This window comes from Barbatula barbatula (genome assembly GCF_947034865.1).
Source record: "Barbatula barbatula genome assembly, chromosome: 6".
Taxonomy (NCBI): Eukaryota; Metazoa; Chordata; class Actinopteri; order Cypriniformes; family Nemacheilidae; genus Barbatula; species Barbatula barbatula.
The window spans coordinates 25,192,528-25,215,706 of NC_136765.1; the positions used below are offsets into that span (position 1 = coordinate 25,192,528).

Here is a 23,179-nt window from a genome sequence, read left to right on the forward strand (position 1 = left end):
GTGCGAGTCTGTGCAGAACTGCAGTCGGGTTAATAGAGCCAGAAGAACTTGTGATGTGCAAAACGACATATTTATATAATGAATACACACATCTTTGCCAGTGACCATTTCTATTCATTTCTTGGTCAAACAGAATGGTGTCAGTCTGTCTGTCTCTCTGTTATGTAACCATATTTCTCTCTCTCTCTCTCTCTCTCTCTCTCTCTCACACACACAGGCAGGTAAAGGATGCGTGTGAACAGACACTTGTACTCATGTCTGTATATTGTATGTGAGCGCGTGTTTGCATTTACGGGCTCCGCTTCTCTTATGTCAGGGAAAAACATTTCAAGTAAAATCCTCCAAACTGTAAACATTTAGATTACGCCGTTCAGTGAGTAACAGTCTTCACTTTTATATCGCTGCCGTGTTTCCATCAGGCCACTTTGGACTCATTTCAGACACATTTACTGAGTTTTCATCTCAATTATTGCACATAAAGGAACGGATCGACAAATTAAACTGGATTTTTTTACATTCGAGAGGTTTTTATTTGTGCTTGATGATGGTAAGGTTGTTACATTTGCATTTACATTTTGTCATTTAGCAGACGCTTTTATCCAAAGCGACTTACAGATGAGGAAACATTAGAAGCAATTATAACAACATAGGCAACAAAATACATAAGTGCATCAAACTAGTCCATTAAAGCCTAGCACAGTATAAAAAGCTAATAATAGTGAGGTTAGTAATATATATATATATATATTTTTTTTTTTTGCCAGGGCGTTTCTAGATAGTCACACACTTGGCTATACTTCAGATCAGTGTTGTGTATTTTGGCTAAGAATAATGTATTGCTTAAACAGGGTTTTTCTTGCATAGCAGTGCCACTGTGTGTATTCTGTCAACAGACTGTCAATTTTTCAAACTTTAATTGCGTAATCACACCACAAGGGAGGCGCTGTTTCCTTTTCAGCCCGGTGTGGCAGTGAAGAGTCGCAGCGCAAGAGCTAACAGGAGTTGTATTAGCTGTGTTTCGCGGCTTTTTAGATGAATATTGTTTGTTTTGCATCCAATTACGTTCAATTTCTTAAACGGTTTCTTAACGTACATCATTGTATAATGTTTTAGACTGTGTAGTCGGCCTGTTGGATCGGTGCAATACTGCACACAGTGAGTTTGCCAGTATGAACACACATGACTCCTTTGAACAGATTTGTTTAAGCTGTTGAAACTTTTCAGTCATTAGCGATTATAAAAGATCATTGAATTACTCAAACACCAAGTAAACACCAAGACGATGTCAATGAGCTTTGCAAATTGAGTGGTTAATTTAGTTGGCTATTGTGGGCTGAAAAGCATAAAAAGCTTTATTTGATTTAAAACATTTCTGTTTGGTTGAATAAAAGTAATGTTTTTCCATTTTTATCCAATTTTTATGTTTCAATATGTAAAAGTGTTTGGTTAAGCCACTTAAAGGTGCAAACCCATTGAAAAACAGAGTTACGCCACTCGCATAAGCTGTGTCTGGTTTCGGAAGGCTGCGTCCCCCCGGAGGTCTCATTTGAAGCCTGCTACATCATCGAGGTTGTCTCGTTTCATAAAGGCAGTTACGACACTCTGTATGCACTCCTCTAATGCAACCTACTTTCACGACAATTCGGAGGACACATGAGGCGTATACTTCGTTGCATAATTCTATGCGTCGGCCAACGTCAGTTATTTGAATAAACGGGTGCAGCTGCAGATTCAATCAAATATGTGGTGTTTTAATGTTAACAGTTTACAATTTCTGTCACATTCTTTTAATCTTAGCAGGCAGATGTAGTAAATAGGTTTATTAGTGTTTAGTGATTTTAAACGTTTTAAAACAGTAAGGCAAAAATGGTACATCTGTTTAACTCTTTTGGCATTGTTTAGGGTAGAAAGTAACCAACGTTTTACCTCTTAAAATTATATAGAAATAGTTTTAATTAATTAGACAGGTGTGCGAGTTCAACGTGTTGTCATAGCAACGTGGTACTTCCTGCTTCCTTTTCTGTCCTATGAATGACGGCTTGTTTATTTCTAAGTTGAGGGTCCTCTGTATACCGCATCCTTTTGACAAAGATGCAGCCTTCTGAAACGACACACAGCTATAGACGTCCGTTGGAAGAATGGAAAACGGAAGTAACTCGTGTCATGGAGCGACCAATAGTTCCAAACACTGCACCGAGGCCCATTCACATCAATGTCTCCTAAACGCATTCGCCTTACAGTTGGTGAAATAACGGCATGTTTATAAATTTGAACGTGTTGTCGGACATACCTTGTATTCATAGAACTAATATTCATATTATTATATATTATATTCATATTAATTATGCTGTTATCTGTCTCGCTAAAATCTATTTAAATAGTTTGACAGCACGAATCTGTTTGGAACTATTGAGGGCTCCATGAACCATGTGACCACACAGTGGCGAGATGTCGTAATGCTCATATTCAATGGCTCAAGGTAGGCCACACGTACGTGTGTGTACAAGATAAGCATGGCACCATCCGCCTCGTTTTGAGCTTGGAAAAACACCCTGTGTCACATTTATTCGTTTTCACTGTTTAACTGACAAATTATTGGACTGTTTTAACTCTTTACTGACAAACGCAAAAGTCTCTTTCCATGAAAATGTTTATTTGACGCCAAAATGTTTGACTGTTTCCCTGAAATAGTGCTATATTTGTGTTGTCTGATTCTATATCAAATATCTAGGCAATAGTCTAGACTTTATCAAATAGACGTGACCATAAGTGTTATTTTATTGTTCCCTGTGTGTCTGGGGTCTTGGAGAAAGACAGTCTTTCAGTGTGGAGGTTTATCATACAGTCACGTCATCTTTGCATGCGTGTGTGGCGTGCTGCAGTAAATCAGGACGTGTACTCTGGCTGTCCTGCACGGCCCGTAACAGCCTGGCCGTCCTCCAGATCGCAGAAGTATCATGACAGAGAGCGCGAGAGAGAGAGGACGGTGGTGTGTGTCTGCTCTGAATAAAACAGTGTTAATGTAAGATCCCTCTGAGATGCACGCGGCCATCTTTTTCCACGAGCTGTGCTTACACAAGTCATATCTACTTGTAAGTAAATGAGTTAGTACTTTTACACATATAAATCACATGAACTACAAGCAGCATCTTGTCAAAGGGAGTTTTAGTACCATGTCAAACAGACACAGGAGGTAGAAGTATGAACTTTCAGCCACATTTAATGTTTATTACAGTAGTCACTGTGTCAGATTGTGATTTTGATGCGGTGTGTTCCAAAGGGGATATATTGCCCTCCAAGGGCCCTTCGGAAAAGGGACACCATACAAAACATCGCTCAAAGTAAGTGTTTTTTTATTGTCCCTAATTAAATTATCTAAGCGCGTGGTTTAAGACGCAAGAGACCTTAGGGCGTATCCGAATCCACATTTGCTAGTTTAAGGACGGGAAAAATGGTCGGCAATACCGGCACATGGTCTAAAAGGGTTGAGTCATTGGTGTGTTCTCATGGGTGTGTTTTGGGCAAAGCGTGCAGTAAACCAATCAGAGTCTGATCTCCCATTCCTTTTAAGAGCCAGTTGCCTCAAAATAGCAGCGCGCCAACAATGCGCCTGAATACACCTCGTTCTCAGACCAGCAAGCCCATGGGCGAATTGGGAGTGCAAATGCATTTGCTATTCAACAACGTGGCGTTGGACGTGACAGTTACAACTGCGTTGGGCTGAAACTAGCAAAAAACACTTGCATTGCGCCTCGTGCAGCATTGCGTCTAGTGTATATGACCCTAAAAGAGAGATACAATTGCGTTTCTCCCTCCAGAGTTTACACATCAGGAGCTTTACTCTATGAAGGTAGTAGGGAATAGGAAAGATCGCTTCGGAACATTCATGCAGTGTCACAGACATGTCAGACTGCACATCGCTTCCTGACCGATGATGTGCCATCTTTAATGACATGTGTGATGTCATCGAGACGGCGGAACTACACAACGGAGTGAGTTTTGTCCCACAATTAACAAAAACATAAGGGATTATGTTTTATTTTTAAAAAGACATCCTGATATGTGTGTGCAACACATTGTCACTCCAGACTCGTCACATATTGCCACTCGGTCAGCGCCCCTCGCCGTCACATGATGCTATTCAGGCAGTTTGAGCAAGTAATGAAACTGAAAATGTTTATTTATCGTAATTTAAAACACAAGATTGAAGCGGTGCAGGGGCGCAGATGGGGGGGACCAAGCTGTCAGCTAATGATTTCAACTCAGTTAGATATTTTGTGTAATTTGCGTAACAAGTAGCTCACTGAGACATTTCTCAGAATATCTTCTTTGTTTTACACAGATGAAAGACTCGTGCAGGTTTTGAATGAAAATGAGGGTGAATTAAGGACAGAGTAGTTATTTTGGGGTGTAATATCCCTTTAAGAAGCGTTATTTATGCTTTAGAGTTGCTGTCGGTACGCACTTGACTGTGTTTAAGAAACGGCACTTAATAAAGTTCCTCTGGGTTTGGTGCTGATGTTATAATAATGCGGCCTCAGGGTTAAACCGTAAGAGCAGTTTAAAGTCAAATTCTGTTTAGGGTCTCGCTCAAACACCACAGTGTCTTTGGGGATGTGGAGACCCTCAATGGTCTCGCAGGACCACAAAACTGGTATAGAGCATGGTCTCGTAGATGAACACGTCAAGGTAACCCAGAGCGCTTTTGTCTTCTATTGAGGGGAGTCTGTCACGACCCACCGCTTTATCGATCTGCTCTTGAAGCTTGATTCGGATCGATGGATATTTCACCAACAGAAGCAGCATCCAGTGCAACGTCATGCTTTTTCCTCCAGACACGGAGCATAAACGCAAAATCCGGTCGGCCCGTAATGTCGATTTTCATTTTACAGTTCAGTATTGTCTCTCAAGTAGAAGTTTAAGCAACAGGTTCATGTATTTCACAAATGCACTTGGATGCATAGATGACTCTGATGCCACTAGGGAGATCATGTTCACAAACATGAGAGAAACAGAGATGTCGTGGGAAAGAGAACACGTCTGTCATGTCAGGCACAACTCAATTATTACTGCTAAATAAAGTTTGATCTCCTTATAGTAAGGGGTGATTCCTTCTGTGTATTTTTGAGGTTATTTGTATCTATTGTAATGCTCCGCTGAATACATAACATCAATAAAGTCATAAAAGTGCAAATCAGTTTATTGTTAGGAATATATAAACACAAGTTCTCAAGTCTGCTTTCATAGGATTTCAAATTGTGAATGTTACTGAAATATAGTCTGAAACCGGTGAAGGGTTTGAGATTTTGACACATGTAGTTGAATCTGTAGCATGACGGTCTGTAAGTCGCTCTGGTTAAATGATGTTAATGTTTTTATCATGACACAGAATGTAATTCAAGTCTGTTTAGAATTTCACCTTTAAAATGTGTTTCTGTAAAGCTGAAAAACTCAATGTAATAAACGTTAGCAATAAAACAAGATTCAAGCTTTATGGACACTGTAAAAAACACCTATAGGATTTCAATTTGTCAAGTTTTGCACACTGTTTTATTAAAGTCAATTTTACTTAATTGTTTAGTTACAAACGGTGTACAAATAACACAAAAAAAGTAAAACGTATCATTGTTTTTTTTGCAGTGTATGGGTTTTGTACAGATGCAGATCATTCTGATCCTATAACAGTGAGTAAGTTGTGATGATCAGATGTGTACGTGTGTGTGATGTGTAATATAATTTCTTATATATTTCTTTAAAGATTAATTTAAATGATAAAAGAGAGAGATCGACTACACGGTTACGTTTAAACAGCGTTTTATTTAGTCCACATGTAGCTTATTTACCTTGTGTAAAAACATAAAAACACATATAATCTAAGAATGCTTGAGTAAAAATGTGATTTCCAAATAAGTGGTATAGATTCCTGAAGACATGCACTTTAATTCTAAAAACGTTCAGTGTAAACATTACCATAATGCTTATTATACAATAAAGGAATACATCATGGAAATTCATCTGATTTAAACCAACATGTTTGATTTTGTAGGTACTGTGAAAAGAGGATTTGAGAGAACCTTTACGATGACATCATCAAGACGACATGAAGAGTACATCGCAAACAAAAAATCTGAATATATAATTTATTTTCAACACAATTATCTAAACCCCCTTAAAACAAGATTTATTTACTTGCAAAATGATAGACAATTTTCTTAAAAAAAATTATTCCGATAATTATGTGGGGAAACATGACGAAAAAAACAGAGTAAGATCGTGATCTTTTCTCTCTCTCTCTCTCTCTCTCTCTCTCTCTTTTTGCAGTGAGATGACATCATGATGAAGAGCGGGACACTGAAGACCACCTCATGTTCTGAATCTGAACAGCTGATGTTTATAGCAACACTTCTATTGCACAGATTTCCTTATAACTAACAGAATCTCGTTCAAAACATAAGAAACATAAAAAATTGTGTTTACACTTACGGTGTAGTAAGAATAAATATAAATGCTTTTAAATACCTGAAGCTTATAATCACATCAGCATGTCTTTGCTTAATTTTTGCAAGCACTGCTGTGCAAACTCTGCATAAAAAATGATTGATTGAAGGGAAACGCATGTTCTGAAACACATTATCCACAAACAAACCATTGCATATCATATCAGAATCATTGATACAGTGGCTTCCTATTAGACCATAAACATCATACATTGCAGTCCTGCTTTAGAAAGTAAAAAAAGAGATTAACGAGTCCGCCAACGACGTGACACACACACTCATTCTACGGTTGTGATTGAAATCATCATTTAAAAGGACAGTTCACCCGAGAATAAAAATTCTGTCACTTATTCACTCCGGTGTGGTTGTAAATCTGCATGCAAGTCTTTCTTCAGTGGCACACAAAAGAAGATATTTTGAGAAATGTCTCTGTGGTTTTGTGTTCGTACAATGGAAATCAATGGAGTTCTTCTGCAGACGAAAAAACAACAGATTTTGACAAGAGGGCAAGTAAATGAATTTTAGTAGATGAACTGTCCCTTCAATCATAGCATACATGTATATTTGTTAAATATAATACAGAATACTACATCATTCAGTGCAGCTTCACTAATACTCATTGTTATGTTGAATATACACTTTAAAATTCAGTCTTTTCAGTCACAACATGAGCACTGTGAGAAAGAAGAAATGCCTTTCACTCATGCTGGAGACACCAAGCCAAGAAGTTTTCCTCTGAGCTTTGCCGAGATTGTGAAATGGAGAGGCTTCAGCGTTAAACCGTACGAGCAGTCCAGAGAGAGGTCCTGCGATGCGTTGCTCTCGAATGAACACTGATGCAGCAGGATCGCCGAGACTAAAAAAACCTCCACCTTGGCGATCTGGTCACCGATGCACCTCCTCTTACCCGTGGAGAATATCATTACGCCGTTGGTCAGGTCTTTATCCAGATCTCCGTTCTCATCCATGAATCTGGACGGGTCGAAGATATGAGGGTCTCTCCACTTCTCTGGGTCGTGGTTGACGGACCACTGATTGATGAACACCACGGTGTCTTTGGGGATGTGGAGACCCTCAATGGTCACGTCGGAGGTGGTGGAGTGCGGTATGGTGACCGGTACAAAACTGGTGTAGCGCATGGTCTCGTAGATGAACGCGTCCAGGTAAGCCAGAGCGCTTTTGTCTTCTATTGAGGGGAGTCTGTCACGACCCACCACTTTATCGATCTGCTCTTGAAGTTTGCTTTGGATGGATGGATATTTCACCAACAGAAGCAGCATCCAGTGCAGGGCGGTGGAGACGGTGTCCTGTCCTGCTCCGATGAGATCGGTGACCGTCCCTTCCACGTAGTCTTTGCTCAGCGTGAGTGTGCTGTCTGTCCCGTGCTCAATGACCCCGATGATGGCGTCGCTGATGTCACGGGTCACACTGGGGTCGTATGTGTCTCGGTGCTGCACAACTTTATCCTTCACATAAGCGAAAAACTCCTCGTTGAGGTTCTTGAAGTTCCGGTAGACGGTTCGCACAGGGTTTGGAAAGAATTGCAGCCAGGGCATGACATCAACCAAACTACCGGCTCCCACAGTCTGTCCAAACTTATCCACACGACTCAGGAGCATCCTGAACTCTGGGTCGTCGTGGCCGTAGCGCTTCCCGAAGCAAAGCGCGCATATGACGTTGGCAGCAGCGACCGTGAGTTCGTGGGACGGGTTGAATTGTCGCCCGTCCGTGCTGAGCCTGAGGAAAATCTGGACCAGGTCCATGGCTTCCCCGGCCACGTGCTGCTCGAACGCTTTTTTGGTTTTGCTGTTGGCTGACGAGAACGCCCTCAAAGTTGACTGAGCGACTTTGCGGTGCATCTTCCACTCTTTGCTGTAGTTACTGAACGTCATGCTTCGACCTCCGGATATCATCCTAAACGACACGAAATCCGGTCGGCCGGCGAATTCAGTGCCACGCTGGACGAGCGCCTGTCTTATGGCTGCATCACCGTTCAGCACCACGATGTCGCTGGAGCCCAGTCTGATCTGATAGACGTTTCCGTACTTTTTCGCCAGCTTGGAAAAAGTGATATGTGGCATTTGTCCCAGCTGCATTGCGTTGCCCACAACGGGCCAGGCGAACGGGCCCGGCAGTCTTCTCTTGAACGTGAGGTTCCTGACCCACAGACACGCCTCCATGAAGAAGAGGATGATGAATGATGCTATGAGAGCCGGTTGGACCTGCCCCGTCCATTCCTTAATGATGCTGCTGCCCTGGGGTCCAAAATCAGCATCGTTCAGCGCCATTTCGATGAACTTTTATTCTTCTTAAGAGGATAAAAAATGTAGTTTTCTTCTCAAATAGGACACCGTTGAAAAATATAATGTGTCAAGTGGTCGTATAATATTTCCCTTCTTTATGCCAGCAAAAATTCACAATGCAAACTCTCCCATTTCAAAGCATCAGTTTAACATGGCAATCAATCCAGAGCCACAAGTTTTCTGTTCTGTTCTCACCTTTCCAAGTTAAGCACACATGCGTTTATAAGTCTAGTTTGTTTGACCACTGTCTTTTATATATGTTTGTAACACAGGGGGCCGGACCCGCAGATAAAGTCACTCCTCCCACTGTGGAAGCTTCAGGGACTCCGTGAGATGATCTGAGCCGAACGCGGAGATCCAGCTGCGCAACCGGGACATAAACCTTCCCAAATCTGCGGTGAAACTATTGCGCAAAAGCACTTTTCTTTAATTTGCAACCGTGTGCTCTGTGTCACAACAGTTTGTGGCAGTACTCCTGTGCGGGTTATGCACGTATCGTGCGTGCAAGTGAGAATGTCCGCGTGTCTGTGTTTGGCAAGAGCGTACTTTTATTTCTTGACGCGCTGCGCGCTGCGCACTGGAGACCGTTCCGTTGCTTCTGCTCTGCGCAGCGTTACGCACATTATTTTAATCGTCATGCAATCATTAAAAACACAAACTAACATCCTGAAGAGTGTTTCGTAACCGTTTGTAATACTTACATAATATACAGCAACATGCGATATACCGTAGGTATGTATAGGCTACGATACATTTGACATTAAAAAGCATGCACGACACGAAGATCTTTCGTAACTGTTTATATTTATTTATATAAAAATTAAGTTATAAGCTCGCATTGCAATGAGAATTTCATGACGTAGATGTATTATGGAATCTGTATCATTCAGTTTTTCCAGCACAGTGCATTCAATCAAAAGCCATACAAGCAGTTGACTTCTGTAGATGTCAACATTGTTTAAATGTATTTTCTGAAGGAGCTTTACACAAGCGAAATCTCACGTTCTGTGTACATGTATAGGGTACATAATGTTCTGGGGTCTCTGATCTCATCAGTAAACGTGCCAGGATCTCTCTTTTCTCCACACACATTCAGGATAATTTTTCACATGTGTATTTTTTTGGGGGGTATTGAGAGATTACATAATTGCAAGCATGCTTTTCCTCATAATGTACAGTAAAGCGAAGTTACACACCCTTGAGAGGAACATAAAAGTGTCATGTGTCTGAGATGATATAATTAATCTAATGTATCATGTAATATAATTTATTTTCAACACAATGATCTAAAACCCCTTAAAACGAATTCAAAAGGAAAAAACACCAACAATTGGAGATAATTATGTGGGGAAACATGACAAAAATACAGAGTAAGATCGTGATCTTCTCTCTCTCTCTCTCTCTCTCTCTCTCTCTCTCTTTTTGCAGTGAGATGACATCATGATGAAGAGCGGGACACTGAAGACCACCTCATGTTCTGAATCTGAACAGCTGATGTTTATAGCAACACTTCTATTGCACAGATTTCCTAGAACATAAAAGTGTCACGTGTTTCATTACTTGTGTCTAGCGTGTATGTAGTGCATATGTTTATCAGGCATTGTGACCTGCCGCATCTCTTTGACCCAGAAACACATTGAGAGATTCAGATATCATAAAATAAAAACGCTTATTATCATCTCACGGTTAAAGTGAGCCACATAACGCGTTAAACGTGTGAGATCTCAAAAGCAGCGATTCAATGATGATTTAAGCCGTAGAACTAAATGTTCCTGATGTGAAATGATTGTCTGGTGAGCGCAGGCCGGATATCTCAATCCCTGCTTTCCTCGGCAGGAGGAGTTTATTTGTGCAGGGATCTAATGACTGTAATTGCAGCGTTGTAGTGTTTCCAGAGCTCTACAGACAGTAGCCTTGATTTCTTGCTGATAGCATCACTTTTTCTGAGCGCACTAAAATGAGATTCCCATTGAGGAGAGAGAAGAAACCAAGCCAAATATAATCAGATCCAATCTGCGTGGATTTAAAGATCCTGCTGTGTTTGGTCCCCAGGAGAGAACACACACACACACGCACGTATACAGTATATATTTTTATAGATACACACATATAGAAAGACATAATATGATAAGAATGATTTTAATTCTGTTTAGTTAAAGTGTTTTACTTTCCCTTTAGTGTTTGTTTTATGTTTTGATGCTCAAGATGAATAAAAAATGTGTCCGAAACAATTACATCACAGTCTTGAGTAGTGTTTCTTCTCATGAACTTTTTTTGAATGGAATAAGAGTGTTTCTTATTTCTATTATAAGGGACCCTTGTGAAGCACGAGTGTTCATAAAGACACCGAAAGTGGTTTAAGGCCGTCCCAATAAAATGTGAAACTGTGAGTATTAAAAACTCATTGAAAGATTTAGATCTACTTTATAATAAATCAAGGCAATGTAACCCTGGCTAAATGAGAGCTTTTAAGCCATATTTTTCATTTAATGTACCGTTATCTTTTTTTTATTAAAACATCAAGGAATTAATGCGACACAGTGGGTTTGTAAGACTTCGTTTTTTTCTGTTACTATTGAAACTTTAAAATGTTAAATTGACGTCGTAAAACACACATGTGAGACTATATATCATGCTTGTGTGTTTCTTCAGGAATCCCATGATTCTCTGCACACACACATATAGTGTCTCACGTCAGCGTCCGCACTAATAAGAGCCAGGCTTTTGCGGTGAGTTGGTGTGTGTGTTGCGTGAGGTTGGCGTGTTTGCCTGTGATTATTCTCTTTAACCTGGCTGTGAAAGGCTGGCCGTGACCTCAGGCCGACTCTGGAGGGGGTGACGGGTCAGGAAGGTCAAGGACTTGGCAGGCGCCGTGGACAGGCCTATCCCGGTCTGGAGCTAATCACTGTTTACTACACTCATTTCCACTTTTCAGCGAGCTACTGTCACGCACGGCCCCTGGTGCAGGCGGGGGGAGCGGGTCCAATAGGCTGTTTAGGAGCCAGTGGGATTTAGGGGAGACCGGTTGAAACTAACTGTAGGAACGTGAATATAGATCAGACGCCAGCCGTGATCCGGAAATAAAAATGAATGTGGTGCCAGGTCTGACGGGCGCTATTAAGGGCATCTGCAATATCAAACTTCCTCTCTCTTGCTAATAGTTCATGACTCATCAGCGCCATCTTGACCAAGTTTAGAGTAGATGGAGTTTATTAAAGGTTTGTGTCATGATGCTGATGTGGTGAAATGCTTCACTAGAGAATTTGAACTATTTAGATTTCTGATGAAAAGGGTTCCTGTAGAGCTTAAGAGTGCATTGTGTTAGCATCACAACGGTCGTGGGTTCGAGTCTCTGGGAACACACAAACTGAAAAAACATGTATGAGCACTTTGGATGGAAGCATCTGTCAAATGCATAAGTGCATGAATGTAAATATGGGTGGAAAATCTATGTCAGAATGTCAAATTTAGATTTTTTAATGGATAGTCCAGTTGCTTAAAGCAAATAACGTCAAAGACATTAAAATGAAAAAGATGCGCCACTGCCGTTACAACGATTACATAATGTTCTTTTTTTATTGCAGAGAACAGAAACATACATAAGAATAAGCATACGTCACATAAATCAACCACAAAAAAAGACAACAAATCCCAAACAAAAATGCAGATAAGATGAATGGGCGAGGGATGCAACGCTCAATATGACGTTAGGAAAGTCCCGCCTCCCAGTCAAACGAGCCAATCGTCAATCAGTAAAGACTGATGTTTCTCTGGGGCGGTCTGCGTGCGTTAATTTATTGATCTGAAATATGCTATTTAATTGTGATTTTTGCCTGCGAATTTAGAAATATATGCTTTCCCAGTTCAAGTAGACCCGACTGTGGACTTGCTATGACGTAAATAGCGGCCCAGAGGAGTTACAAACATGGCCGACGTGTGGCACGACTTCCGTAAACGGACTTTGATAACTACTTAACACGTAGTGTAAAAAATGATGCCCGTAACAAAAATGTGATTTTTACATTTATGCATGTGACTGTAGTTGAATCGTGTACTCACAACATTTCAAGGGTTTATTCAGTTCAGTTTGAGCAACAATAAAGGATGTGTATTTTAAACAAGCGCATCAAAAATTCAGTTTGTGACATTGTTGATATGCATGAACATTTTGTTTTTATTATATAAATCTCCTCAGAAAAATCCAAGCTCTCAAAATACCAAAACACGACTATCTGCGATTCAATCCGCTAACTTTATTAAATTATTGAGGTCGGTTCTAAAATCAGAGAAAGTTGCCTAAAGGAATATTTGTGCACAAACATTTTACAGTGGGTACCTTCAACCCCAATCTCCATTTACTCTGACCTCCGCTTGACTCTGAGAGCCAATCAGGAATGTGTGCGTGTCCTCCGAGATCAGAGATGATGATGATGATGTTTAATGTCCGTCGGTGACGGATGTAACAGTAACAGATGCTTCTGCATCATCATGTTTGACTTGCGAATGTTTCAAAGAGCGATTTGGCTAAAAAGAAATGTGACTTCTAGGTTATGAAATAACATAACACGTGTTCCAAAAGACGCACTACACTCTGCATCATGTACTTTATCATCTAGTGTATGGATTTTAGAAGGGTCATATCATATCAAATGGTTTTTACTAATCGTAAGTGTGATGTCCCAAATGATGTCAAATGCCAAACGTGAAAATTGCACATTGAACTTTTAATGTCAATGTTTTTTTTGCCCAACATGACCTCACACGTACAATAGTGCATAAGTATGCGATTTTGGATTCAAACCGTTATTCAGTGTCTAAAAAGGTTTTGTATCTCTTTTTAGAATCGTAAGTTTTCCTCTCATTCATTGCAAACGTTTGCACCACATGCAAATGTTTTGGAATGGAAAATAATTCCTTATATAGGCTAGTAACTTAAGTTCCTTAAAATAGTTGCGCCTTTGCACAATGCATTGTCCCATTTCTTGTAATGAAATAAAGAAGCGTTTGTTTGCTTGTTTGTTTGTGCCCAGCAGAAGACACAATGGGGTAAGTGAGGTATGTGGTTATTTTTAGCTTTGCAGAGCTTTGTGTTTGTGTTTCACTCTGTGGTGAAATGACCTGATATCACTGAATCAATCTTCAGCTGTTTTGGCGTGATTCCTGACAGATTCAAGAATATTCAGATACGCAGACAGATGTGTGAAACGACCGTCGTGAATTTTTTCTTTCCCCCTCTATAGGCACTTGTGCGTTTTGCAAATGAATCCTGCAGAATACATCAGATTTCGTCTTTTTTTGCGTGCGAGGATGAGTTGCGTGCCACACCGACCTAGCGTGCACAGATCCCGGTCAACGGGCCCCGACCTCCCCTGGGAGGAGGAGGAGATTAAAATGAGACGGAGAAAAGGAAAAAAATACGGCGAGAAATGGCTTCCAGATGACCCCGATTTGAGTTGGGTTAGCTCATTTGTATTTGGCAGAAGGACTTTGACAGACACACAGACCCACACACACACAGAGAGAGAGAGACATCTGCAGCTTCATGCAACGGATCAATGAAACATAAATAAAAAAAATGATTATACTTCACTATAGAGATACGAAGATGACATGTTCACATACAATGTATGAATTTGCTTAACATTTTGATATGCATTCAATGCGTACAGAGTGTACATAGTATGTTCAATATCATTAGCTCGGAACGTGTAAATGGATTGAACAATATTAAAGTAAAAAGAAAGAAAAAACAAACATAAGGGTAAGAAATAAAGTTATTTATTAGTTACAGTTCACATAAATGAAAGTGCTTACAAAGTGAAATGCTTTTAGCTGCTTTCTTATTTAATGAAGGTGAAAGAGCATCCATATACATCTCACAATCTAAATTTTTTGACATTATTCTGCTATATACACACACTTTGTATGAATTTGTGTAATAGTACAATTCAATGCGGTATGTGGTACAACTTTTGTGCCAGTGATGGTTACAGGTTTAATTTATTGTACATTTTTGTACAATTACAAATTTTGGAAAAAACGTGTCAAATCAGTTTGACAAAAGAGCCCTTTAAATACATTTATGTGTGTTTTAGTGCACAAGTTGTGTATTATGTGCACAGGTGCCTGTTAAATGTTTGCTTTATCTGTATTTTTTACAGTTGTACTACAAAAGCATAGAATGCATTTATTTTAATTGTAAATACATTGTATATATTTTATACATATTATAAACGTTTAAAAAATATATTTTTTCAATGTAAAAAATATTTGATAGCAAATTTACCCTTATTCTATCGCAACTTTCAGTCATTTTATAATATTCTTTTTGGTCATTCAGGAGTTGTTGAAATGCTATAGAAATGTATATTTTGATAAAACAATTGTTAGCTCTACTGTAAATGTATATTAAAACAATTGTGATATGTCCCCATTTATATAGCTTAAGTAAACATATGTCATATGATCGGTATTAACAGCATCTTAGACATCACTGAGATCAAATATAGAGCAAATGATGTGAACGTTCTTGTAACATTTACTCACTTTCGTGTTATTTCAAACCTGCCTGACTTTTTTTTCTAAATATCTTCTTTTGTGTTCTGAAGAAGTAAGAAAGTCTTACGCGTTTGAAATGACAACATTGTGAGTAAGTGATAACAGAATTTGTATCTTTGGATGAACTATCATCTCATCTGCGTCTCAGAAATAAGAAAGAGTTAGAAATCTCAAAATGTCTCCATTAGAGTTTCAAAAGAGATCTTAACAATCTGATACTGAACTGAGATGTTCCAATAAATCTCCTGAGTCAATAAAGAGCACCCAACAACAGTTTTTTTCTCTGCGTTTCATGAGAAGCTTCATTGAATTCATATAATGTTGTGAAGCTAAAGTGGTTTCAAGAGGGGATGAGACAGTAAATGTGTGTGTGGTCTCTGTAGTGGTGTTTATGATGAATATCACACTGACAAACCACAGTCATTCACATGGAAGCGTGTAAACCGTCTTTATTCCACACTTTCTTCATTCTGATGTTCATTAAGGGCTTGAAAGTGTGCAGTAACTTCAGTGAATTAGGACCGCCGGCTTCGTCTGTTCCAAATCTTGTTTACAGGCTATACATGGGGTGCGTTTAATAGTCATGATGTGGCCGGGACAGTAACAGCTTGTAAGAATGAAGGATTTTTATGAAGATAAATCAGAAGCAAAACTTAATTTGGGAACTTGTATTTGTACACATAGACTTTGTTCTTTAAAATCAAGAAACTGTTCCAAGTTTGAAAAATCACTTATGACAGTTATAAAACATTCTTTATGATCGCTGTCAGGATCTTCTCCATCACTCGAGTCTCTAAACTTTTCCAATAATATATGTATACGGTAAAGCATACTTCAAGTTAATTTTCTTAAGTAGACTTCATTAAAATTCAAGTGTTTTTTTAAGTATTCTTAATGGCGTAAGTGTACTGATAATGTACTAGTATGCTTGTACAGTAAGTGTGTTATTTCAATGCCGCGTGGGACTAAATTGGCCAACTTTTAGTTTTTTTATAATGTACTTTTAAGAACACTATGTGTGACTGTGGAAAATCGGAAAAAAATTGCAACAAGCCTTGTGCTAGTTCAGTACTTGTAGCACATTTTAAGTTAAGTTTCTTAAGTTTAACAAAGTACAGTTTAGTAGTATAAGTATATTCACACTAAACCGCTATTTTATTCTGCAAGTATACTTGTAAGTTTCTTTAAGTGAACGTAAGATCATAGTTATTGTTTGTTAACAATATATCTCATAATATCAATTGTTACTATATAAACTTTAACATGCAAGTTTATAAAATAGTGTCCAAAAATATTGACAAAGTATTTGACTGTCTAGTAAATATATATATAACATTTATTGTACTAAACTTTTTAGAAACTTACTTGCAAGTTTCTTGTAAGTGTCTTTAAATGAACTTTACATCAAATGTATTGTTTACTATATATTATATAACATAAATATATATTATATTCATATAATATTGTTGTAGTGTGTACAACTGTGTAGAAAAGTATCGAATAGTCTACTCAAAAGTGTAAACAACTAAACGGCAAGTATACTTCATCATACCTTTAAGTATATCGCCATCAAAAGACGAAGTACTTAAACATTTCTGTCGGTTTATGTCTAGGAGTCATTTTAAAAGTACACTGAAAGTATATCAGTATAAAGTATGTTGACATGGCCCACTTGAATAAACGTATTCTTTTGTAAGCGAAGCTTTTTTGGCTCCAGACGTAATTTCCACAAACAATGTGCTGATTTTGATTCTCTGGTGTGTGTTTGTGTCATGTCATTCCTGAGGGAGTCGGATATTATTATGTTTTAATTGAACGACTCTCTGGGACACTTGACATAATGAACACTTGTTTCCTCCGGCCTGAAGCTTTCTGTAATGTTGCCCAACATGTGCTTATGACCGTGTGTCACTAGAGCTTCTTTCTCTTCTCCTGTTTATAACATCACTCACATCATCTGTCATTAAAATCAGTCTCCGACATACTATTAATATTATTTGCTCAATCTGTTTTTCTATGCTATGTTTGCTCTGGAACAACAGCGTCGGTTTAGAAGACGCGTAAATGATTTTAATCTGGCGAATAGATTGAGGGTTTATGTCTTTAACAGATCTGCATTTACATGCATTTCGCTTACTTTGGAACAGTCTTCCCTGCAATGTCCGGGAGGCGGACACACTCTGTCAGTTTAAATCTAGACTAAAGACGCATCTTTTTAATCTTGCATACACTAGATTATCATAATACATGTATTTCAAAGATCTAGGCTGCACTAGTTAGATCAACCGGAACCAGGGACACTTCCAATAACAACTGATGCATTTGTTGCATCAAAGAGTGCAGAACAGTACTCTACTCTCAGCCAGTCTTGTCTCATTGTTCCAAGGTTACAAGAGCGGAGCGGGCAGGGCGCAATCCATTCCTAGACCTGACAAATGCTGGACGAAGGAAGTGACGTCCCTACAAAACTTCAGTCGCTATTAGATTATTAATGATAATTTTAAATCTAATTTTTTTTTTTATTTTCGCCTTGTTGTGCAAGCACTGTTGAGCTTGTGCAGAGGCTGCAGTTTTTGCCAGAGGGGAACTGGAATCCCCTGGTTAGGCCTGGTTTCCCTCCGAGGTTTTTTTTCTCCTCCAATGGAGTTTTGGGTTCCTCGCCACCGTTTGCATACTGTTTTGCACTGTTTTGCCTGGCCGGGGGGCTGCTAGAATTTGGTTGTCTTATTTAATTAACACTGCATATAGGAATTTATTGTGTGTCTGATATTTGACCTGTGTTTTGAATTCCATAACCTTTTATGTTTTACTTATAGTCATTTTTTTCTTGTACAGCTGCTTTGTAACAATGAAAATTGTAAAAAGCGCTATATAAATAAAGCTGACTTGACTTGACTTGACATGCTTCACTGAAGTTCACCCAAAACTCTGTCATCATTTACTCACCCTCAGATTGACTCCCATTGTATTTATTTTCCCCTACGATGTCAGTAAATAGGGGAAGAGATCTGTTTTGTTACTGACATTCTTCCAAATATCTTCCTTTGTGTTTACCAGGTTTGGATCGAAAATACAAATGATAGTATTACTAATTTTCTTTAATTCGATTCCTAATCCGAACTTCTTATAATAAAGAACAATAGCGTTCCAAAGATCATGTATTTGTCACAGACAAACACAACTGAAGAGCGCTGCATCGATCCCACAATCCTTTTTTTGATAAAAGAGTGCATGTGGTTTTAGTGTTAAAACTGTATGTAATATTGTACAATATATGCTTTATTGATAGTCTGTGTGAGGCCAGACAGAAGTAGATTTTTTAATTTGTTTTGAGGAGTAAATGGCTGTTATATATTTGGGAAACACTGATGTAGAGGAAAATGTTGAAAACGGAAGAGTGGATTATACATAACAGTTCAAAGCCTTTTCTTCAGAAGACCGCACCCTCCCTCACCGGTGTTTCTTTTTTTGTCACTTTTTCCATTTTTCTCCGCTGTCAGAGAAAAACTTTCCACGTGTTTGTTGAATGCTGTGGTCGGAGTGATCAGGGTCGGTGAGCGCTCATCCTAATCTCATCCAGCGCCAGAACGCACGTGTCTGTACGTACAGACGGAGAAAGATTTCTTATTTGAGGTAATGTCATGCAATCTATATTTTATGTTCTCCACTTACCTAAAGTGCAACGTTTATTGTTATATTAATATTATTTTTATTAGGTTGTGCGGGATTATTAAAGTTGTGTTCTGTTAGAGTTGATGTGATGTGAGAGGGCGGTCCGGGTTCTGTTTTCTTTGCGTGACCATGTTCTGCCCGTCTCTCACCTCCGGGCCACGTTCACACTCTAGTTGTTTTGGCATGTTGCCCGTGTGAAGCTGGCAGCTCGGGGAAGAGAACTCAAGGCTGCGTGTGAGTTTTGATACGTCCCCATAAGCAGAGGTCATACAGAGGTCATTTGAGATCACACTTTAATCTACAGTATGTGATATTTACATAGGACCCTATTACTCATCTCTCGTCTATATTTAATGAGTAAAACTGTCTATTTGTTGCTTTTATTTTTCTCAAACCTTTTGGTTTTTGGTAATGATGCTTATATGCTATAATATTTTGTAATATGATAAACGAAAGAGGTTAAACATTTTGTTATGTATTTTAATAACTCTTGAGATTTTTGAGATTTTACAACACTTATATGTCAGAGCTACTCATTTCCGTTTTATAAAGGTGTTTTTATCTAAACATTCAAACTTTGGTATCCCATCACTTAAAAAACTAATCCGTAAAAAAACTAATTTTCAGGAAACAAATTGTCAAATATATTATCCCTGTAAAATTATATGATATAAACCCATTTTTTCTCGTTCATTTGTTGTAATTTTATAGATTTTGATCGTATTTCAAGAACAAACTGTAAAAACAGAAATTTTCCGCCAGCTGCCGCTTCAGAAATGTTTTACAGTGCGTGTAAAAGTTTGTTAGTATACTTGCACAATGGGATACGCTCACTCTTGAATACCGTTCCAGGTTTAGTGTGCGTAAGGGCAGTGCACTTTTACACTTTTTTTAATTGAACATATTGAACCGAATAGACATATAATGGCTACTTTGGCATTTTTAAGACGTGGGAAGGTGACCTCCTGTCACATGCATGCTTTCAAATGGCCAAGACCGCAAGTGTGGGTATTTGGACCAGGCCTATATTTGCTCTATACTTGTACACAATATTTTGATTCTGATATTAGTATACTAAATATACTTGTAATAAACTTGAACTTCATTGTACATTATACTTTGTTACTAAAACGAACTTTAAGTAAACTTATTTTTTTGTTAAAGTTTGGTTGGCCAATTTCCCTCCAGTAAAGGAAGAGAATTGGTGATGGTTGCCTATAGCTGTTGTGTTGGGGATATACTGTAAGATTCAATGGAAAGTGGTTTAAGGGTTCAGAAGATGAAAACGTTAAAAGTGAATAATTGTCTGTGTTTTATGACCTAAATCCTTCAGCGGGTTGGGTTGCTGGAGTTCTTTGCCAAACGCTGAAACAGGAGGTCAGTTTTTGTGCACTGTAATGGATGTCATGAAAATAAAAGAGCAGTTTGCTGTGATTGTCTAAAAACACTCGTTATTAATAAGATGTCACAAGCCTAATTTCACTTTTCCATCTTTGTTTGGATTCAGCTTTTAGACTTTCAGCCGTGTTTTGGCTTTTCGGTCTGAATCTCGTCCAGTGGAAAATGGGCCAGTGAGTGATATTTACTGGTCGTGGTTGTTTCGTGGTACGATGGAACAATAAATATTAATTACAGGAAGGCCGGTGTGGTGACTCAGAAGTACATTAGATTAACTCAATTGGAAAGGACATTTAACCTCATAGAAAGTCTCAGGTGGCTCCTCCCACTTTTAAAATGACCAATAGTGTTTCCATTTTATTTGTCACAAACACATCAGTATACAACTTGTAGTGAAATTAAAGTGATGAAGACGAAGTGCAGAGTGATGTCGTAAAAAAGGTTGATCTATATTTGAATGCTTTTATCTTCTGAATTTCGACACTAGTTTATAGATATCTATAAGTCTAACATATTCATACTAGTTCAAGCCTAGATATTTTTATTTAATGTGAACTATAATATATGTGTGTGTGTATTTACGTATACAGTATATATATATATATATGGTTGTTTCAGTGTCTCATAACAGAGTGTAGTTGTCAGTGTTAAATAATGATTTTGAGTTTGAAGAGATTAGCTGTTAGTGTGATTTGTTAAATAGAATGTGTGTATCATAATTCAATCCTTCAAACTGGACAGACGCTGGAAACCAGACGCTAAGAGTAATAAATCACTGGATTCATGACACTTCGATGAAATGTCTGGTGCTTTGTGTGGATCAACCTTTGACCCCAGCTGATTTCACTCTTTACTTCCTCTCAGTTCTCGGCGGGATCCATCAATGTGGGCATACGTGACCAAACGTGCGGCCCACATGTAGCAAAGTCTTCCCTTAAAGGGACAGACGCAACGATTATGTCATTATTAGTCACTCAATTGTTGTGATTTAAATGTCTTTTTTCACTTTATTCAAAATGTCTTCTGAGTCATACGATATTATCACAGAATAACATTCGATTGATTGAAAACATGTATTTACCCAGAGGAAACCATGTTTGGTCAGATGCTCATTTCTATGATGCGTTTCGTTTTAGTGTCAACTTAGTCTCAGATGTTTCTCTTAATAAAAACGAGAGCGTAATTGTTGAATCACATTAAGAGTCTGGTGCTGTTAAATGAATGTAGATTGTCGAGGTCAAATCATCAGGATTGGAGCAAATTTGGTGAGAGATCATATGGAGATCTTCAATAATAATATTGACTTTTGATTGAAGACGTGTCAACAATGTCTCAAACTGAGCTCGGATCGGTCATCTTTTCTGAAACTCTAACGACGGAGACTCTTTCTGACTCTTTTCCTCGAGAGAAATATAATATAAAACGAGTGTATATGAGGATGACATTAGGTGGATTAAACAAAAACATCCTTTTCAAATCATCCTTTATGCAAATTGGAATCCAACAAAGTGGCTGAAGGGCACAAACCTGAGTTTTATCCAAAGACGGTGATAGTGGGAGTGAAATGGTGCACAAGGAGCCGTCGGCGAGGGCAGATAATGCGGTTTGTTTGACCGTGCTTTCAACAGAGCCACATTATTGTTTTGCCACGATACCCCACAGGCCCGGCCCAACCACATCCGAAACACAAGCCTACAATACAAATGAGAATTGTTCTTAAACTTTCCTATTTCCAGTTCATGTTTCCTCGCAGGAACGAGCGGGTGGTCTTATAATGAGACCTCTCAATGCAAGCACAGACCTTTATGAGAGTTGATAAAAAAATCCCACGATCTTTCAGACCGATGCAGGATTATTTATCTAAGATGTGTAGCTCAGTGTGCGAAGATGATGGTGTATGAGCACGTGTGTACAGACATAACACACGGCAGAAGCACACGGGATAAACCAGAAACAGATCCGTAACCCCTGAAACTCCAAGAAACTTTATATTCACGCACACTGAAATAATAGCTGTGTGGATTTGACAGATAGCGTGCACATGGACATCAGTCGTGTGAATGTATACGGTTAGTCACGTATCTAAAGGTATTCAATATTTTGAACCTCATCTTTATATATAGTACATACAGTTTCTTTTGAAAAGTCATGCGGTGTGAAAACCTTAAAAACGTCAAAGTATTTTATATGGTTTCTGAATTATTATATGGAGATAAAAGATTGTGTGCATAAAAAGTAAAATATGTTTTTTTTTGTAATTCTGTGACCGGAGCAAATGCAAACCTCATGTGAATCTATTGTGGATGTTTCGGTTGGTTTGTGTCAACTGTCGTGAGAAGAACGCAGCAGGAGATCAGAGAGGTCGAGCTCTCCGCCTGAACCCTTTCGCAGGTTCCTGACCTCTCTTACACACACACACATCAGGAAACTCAAGTGATGGAGAATGATCATCAGATCTTCTGACTCTGTAAAGATGTGTCTGTGTGGTTGTCTTTAGCTTTGACCTTTGACCCTAAACCAGCACTTATATCTTGAGGTCATCGACTGGTGTCGCAGACAGACACAGTGGGTGAGTGAACGTTTTATTGATTCATCTGGCAGTGCTTCTGTCATGGGTCTTAAAATACAAATGGAACAATGGGAAAATAATTATTGATTTTATACAGACAAATACAGACAAAGGAAAAGGAAAAATAATAATATATATAGGAAATATATATAGAATATTTGGTATTATAATAAACTGAATTT

The 23,179-nt window shown here is 38.6% G+C and overlaps 1 protein-coding gene across 1 annotated transcript; it reads right to left on the reverse strand.

Annotated features, from left to right (window-relative positions):
• Positions 1-5,538: 5,538 nt before the first annotated feature.
• cyp1c1 (cytochrome P450, family 1, subfamily C, polypeptide 1) lies at positions 5,539-11,027 on the reverse strand. Its single transcript, XM_079459256.1, has one exon. It carries the CDS (start codon positions 8,783-8,785, stop codon positions 7,199-7,201), a length of 1,587 nt encoding a protein of 528 aa, XP_079315382.1. The 5' UTR covers positions 8,786-11,027; the 3' UTR covers positions 5,539-7,198.
• Positions 11,028-23,179: the final 12,152 nt, after the last annotated feature.